This window comes from Priapulus caudatus, unplaced genomic scaffold (assembly GCF_000485595.1).
Source record: "Priapulus caudatus unplaced genomic scaffold, Priapulus_caudatus-5.0.1 Scaffold900, whole genome shotgun sequence".
Taxonomy (NCBI): Eukaryota; Metazoa; Priapulida; class Priapulimorpha; order Priapulimorphida; family Priapulidae; genus Priapulus; species Priapulus caudatus.
In genome coordinates, this window is record NW_014577961.1 from 41016 (window position 1) to 46146 (window position 5131).

At 43.9% G+C, this 5131-nt stretch overlaps 2 protein-coding genes across 2 annotated transcripts in view; both read left to right on the forward strand.

Annotated features, from left to right (window-relative positions):
* The window catches only part of LOC106814290 (small subunit processome component 20 homolog), a 9655-nt gene extending 5257 nt beyond the window's left edge, over positions 1 to 4398 (forward strand). The window contains exons 4-8 of the mRNA XM_014818586.1: positions 140 to 277; positions 849 to 1120; positions 1857 to 2226; positions 2522 to 2661; positions 4146 to 4398. Of these exons, the coding sequence (XP_014674072.1) occupies positions 140 to 277; positions 849 to 1120; positions 1857 to 2226; positions 2522 to 2661; positions 4146 to 4398 (1173 nt within the window). The remainder of the gene's footprint in view (positions 1 to 139; positions 278 to 848; positions 1121 to 1856; positions 2227 to 2521; positions 2662 to 4145) is intronic.
* The window catches only part of LOC106814293 (small subunit processome component 20 homolog), a gene marked incomplete in the record, with an annotated part of 30948 nt that continues 30169 nt past the window's right edge, over positions 4353 to 5131 (forward strand). The window contains 2 exon segments of the mRNA XM_014818593.1: positions 4353 to 4642; positions 4697 to 4903. Coding sequence (XP_014674079.1) covers positions 4847 to 4903 — 57 coding nt within the window.

The window sequence follows — 5131 nt, forward strand, 5'->3', positions numbered from 1 at the left end:
CTCCCCCGCCACTTCGCCTTCTCCCTCCCTCTGCACCCTCTCCTCCCCCTCCCTCTCTTCCTCTGCCTCCCCCTCCTGATCTACCTTCCTTCCTCTCTGTACAATTTACAATGTATGCACTTTTCGTCATCGTCGGCAGAGTGCGAAACACGAGTATGTGGCCGTGCTGGCCCAGCTGGTGAGGTCCTTCCCCGAGCATGCGAAGCTGAAGTACCTGCTTGGCCTGATGGACGTCGACCCGGAAGCGGACTTCTTTGAGAACATGAGACACATACAGGTGTGAGACGCAGGAGATTGTTGCGAGCGGTATCAGCTTATAGCTATCACGCGGTATCAACATAACATTCACATTCACATCTTATTATTCTGCATCTCACTCGTGACACACAGTAGAACCTTGTTTCACAATGAGTGCATTTGTAAAACAAGGGGTGAGGGTGCATAAGAAGTGTACATAAAAACGTGATTAATAATGGCAGTAATTATGTTCTCAACTCTTACCTGATGAAAAGGTGTTTTTGGGGAAGGTTAAAAATCTCGTCTATTTACTATCTTGTTGCTCACAATGGAAAATGGAGTTGTGAGTTTTTGTTTACATCGAATTGGCATAGGCAGAGTATGTAATGAATGTTGATACATCTGTTCGGATTTAGGTATAATGCAGTAATTTAATCATCTAGTGAATGAGTGAACAAAATCCTATAACTGTAACTATAACTATGACTATAACTCCTATCACTATAGCTTATATTTTGAAAAAAAAGACAAGCCATAGCAAGTCATCACTTGACAGCAAATGTCACATGAGAAAATATTTCTCCTAGATTTATTTTACTTTTTTTCCACAGATACATCGGCGTGGTAAGGCGTTGAAGAAGTTACAGCGATACCTGCAGACATCTACCATTCATCCAGAAGCTGTAATGTCTCTGCTGTTGCCACTGGCAACGACTTTTCTCTTCCACGAGACATACGCCCAGCAGCAGAACATTGTCGACGATGCTATTAACACTCTCGGCGCCACATGTGCGCTGTTGCCGTGGAAACATTACGAGGTGTTGCTACGGCGATACCTGAGTAAACTCTCCAAGCAGCCGGAGTACCAAAAACAATCAATAAAGTAAGTCGTTGAATAAATAATAAATGATGAACAGATTGTTTTGGAAATTTTTTTCATAGAGCACTTGTATACTAGATCTATCTTGGTTAATTTTTAGTCAACCGTGTTGATTCAAAACGTACTGCTGACGTTTCGCCTCCTATCAGGAGGCTTTCTCAAAGCTGACTGAAGCTATCAGTTTTGAGCTTTGAGAAAGCCTCCTGATAGGAGGCGAAACGTCAACAGTACGTTTTGAATCAACACAGCTGAGTAAAAATTAACCAAGATAGATCTATTATCTACCAACCGAATGAACTTATTTAATGAGTCACTTGTATACAGCTAATGCTGGTTACAAATGTTAATCATTTGTAGAAAATTTATAGTCTAGATGCAGCATCATAAATACGCAAGGGGAAGAATACATCTGATATGCATACATGGAGATCAAAAGCCAGTAAGAAATTTCATACAAGCGTTAGATGAGGAAGGCTATGTTGTCATTGTTGTTTTATGTTGAGAAGAGGTTTAAACAGTTTATTACCACAGTCCAGTGTTTGGTATGTGTCCAGGTTTATGTCAAGAATCAAAGAGAAATTCTATGGAAATGAACACTTTACTTACCACTTCCCTCTCGACACAAATGTAATGAGTCATACTGCAGTGAGCGATTGAACCTTTGGAAGAACAGTATCGCTTACAGCAAAGTACGCGCATCACGTGGAATTGGTTTGAGCAGATTCTTCATGTTTTCTAGATGCATCGTCGTCATACTGGATGCATTCCACTTTGACCTGTCTTTGTGCGAGGCCGTAGACTACAGCACTGGCAGGACGCTAACAGATGACGATATCGGCGAGGCAGAAGACGACACAGACTTCCAGCAGACGGACACGGCAGATGTTGCCGTGGAGACAGAGACAGACGTTGCTATGGAAACGGAGAAGGGCGGAGGGTCGGCGGGGGAAGGTGGTGGTGACAGCAATGAGGATGTAGTCGGGGATGTTCAGGAGGAGGTGTTGGCGGAGAGCAGCAGCAGCAGCAGCCAGGCTAATCTAGCGGCGCGCATTCACAAGGTCATGTCGAGAGTGATACTACCACCGCTTCACCGCGCGCTCACCCAGAAGGTATGCACGATGACAGAGGGAAGGATCCGGATATGAAATATCAGAAAAACAACTGTTTATTACTTCACAGATGAAATAGAAATAGAATTGAAATAGAATGTAATATTGAATATATAAATTGAATATTTGATATATTTAATATATATATAGTAAAAATTAGTATTGTGTAGAATAGAAATGAAATAGAATGGATATTGTATACAGCCGAATTTACCAGTGGTAGTTTCGTTTTCATTCTGAATTATTAGGTATTATGTGGTGTTTCACAGATTACACTTACTTCTTTGCACTGCAGGTGAAATCAGACGGTGAACACAAGCTGGCTAAGAAGGTCTACACGGAGGACCAAGAGGTTCTGAGAGTGCCGATAGCTCTAGCAATGGTCAAGCTGCTGCAGAAACTCCCAAAGCATTCACTGCACAGCAATCTACCCAAGTACGATCACATTCAGCTGGGTTTACACGACAGACTTTATGCTGTCAAATTGGCGAGTTGGACCAATTTGCGCAATTCGGCAACAGAGAGTTGGCGAAAATAGAACATGTTCTAATCACCTAACTATAGTTGCTATTAACCAGTTGCTCGTGCAACTTTTACGTTTATTTACACTGCCGATTGCCAGTTTTATAATTGCGAAATTGGTCCAATTCACCAATTTGAGAGCATAAAGTCGGTAGTGTAAACCCAGCTTTATTATACTCACTTGCAATACAGTCACGGAGGAGGGGTGGGTTCAAAAATGATCAGGGAGCAAATGGAGTCTGATGCATGCTACTGCATACCGAACGGCCGACATTGCAACAGTAATAGTCGTGGCATTAGTCAAAATCATTAAAAACATCATCAAAAAATTTAAAAACAAAACTCCTGTTCTTTGCAAATTCATTAGGCTACAACATGGAATTATGGAATTATAGAATGGATCCTTGCAAAAAGAAATAGCCAAATATTTCTATATTTCTACCTAATATTAATTTTCTTAGTCTTCATTAAGATCTGTGATATTTATTTTTATATATTTATATATATATATATATATATATATATTTTTATATATTTATATATATATAATACCAAGAGCTAATAAATACCTAGAATGTACAACAGAAAAACGGGAAAATAGTGCTATTTCACGGCAATATTATTCTACTTTGCCTGCGAGTCTAGAATAATTTTATGGTATTGCGTTAAGCAGAAAGCCTAGCCTTATGCTGGTCTGGCTATCGTTTTCCGTCGCCGCTTGGAGCGCTGATAATTGATGTCACATGCCCAAATTTGGTACTCTTACCACACCATATAGTAACTGAGCTACGTTGTAGAGACTTAATTTAGAAAACATTGCCGGCTCCATCATGACGGGCATTAGCCGGGCTAGGAAAGATAATGGGAGATAAGGGCATAGGTGATGCCCCCGAAAGTCACCGATGATAACCGAAACGCCGTTCATTCATAAAGTTATCGCGGGAAAAAACCGAACTCTCACGAAGCGACTTTCCTAACCTGCAAAAGGCGAGAAGGTTAGGGAATATTGTGGATGCGAGGCGTCGTGAGGCCTGTGGGAGGGGAAGTTTACGAGCCAATATCTCAGCCTAGGAGTATCGTATTGACAAGCGGTTTGTCTTGTTTTAGAGAGCAGAGAATTCTGCTTAATGCAATACCATAAAATTATTCTAGACTCGCAGGCAAAGTAGAATAATATTGCCGTGAAATAGCAGTATTTTCCCGTTTTTCCGTTGTACACTCTAGGTGTTTATTAGCTCTTGATAATACCTATACTATTACTATGAGTGGTCCTTATCTATAGTATGTATACACACATACACACATAAAGTATATAGACAAGGAATACTCGTAGTAATAGTATAGGTGCGTTGCAGTGCATTGTTCATCATCATCGTTCGTCGTCGTCGTCGTTGCAGCGTGCTGCTGAAGCTGTGTGAGCTGCTGCGATCTCGCGCCCGCGACGTGCGGGATGCCACGCGCGACACGATCGTGCGCATCGTCGCCGCGCTCGGACCCGCCTACCTGCACTACCTGCTGCGCGAGATGCGCGCGACGCTGCGCCGCGGCTACCAGCGACACGTGCTCACCTACACGACGCACGCCGTGCTGCGCAGCATGGAGGAGGAGGCGGAGCGACGCGCGCTACGATCATCTCTTTCAACATACTGACGGCGCTCGCGAAAGATTCTGCGCGGCTGCCAGGCGGCCGTGCGCGACCCCCGCCACGCGGCGCACCTCGGCGCCATCTGGCGGCGCAGAGGAACACCTGCTGCACCTGCACACGTGGGTGCGGCTGGCGGCGGCGCAGCTCTTCGGCTTGCTGTTTTCCGCGTGGGAGCCCGACGAGTGGTGACGGGTATCCACGCAACAGCAGGCGGGGGTCAAGACGGGGAGGATAGGAGAGGGAGGCAAGGTGGGAGAGAATGGAGAGGGAGGCAAGGTGGGAGAGAATGGAGAGGGAGGCAAGGTGGGAGAGAGTGGAGAGGGAGGCAAGGTGGGAAAGACTGCAGAGGAAGGCAAAGTGGGGGAGAGTGGAGAGGAAGGCAAGGGAGGGGAGGATGGTGGAGCGGAGGAGTACCTGTCCGTGAGAACGCACAAGACGCTGCACAAGCTTGCGATGCATTTCTGCTCACAACTACAGTCACCGTCGCTCAACGAAGAGATCGGAAATCAGGTGACTGCCAGGATTGCAAGCGGGCAACTTTAAACTTAAGATTGCAACTTTAAATTTAAGATTGCAACTTTAAATTTAAGGTTACAACTTTAAATTTAAGATTGCAACTTTAAATTTAGGATTGCAACTTTAAAGTTAAGATTGCAGCTTTAAATTTAAGATTGCAACTTTAAATTTAAGATTGCAACTTTAAACGATGACTGGTTGTATCATTGTCGACACAAATTC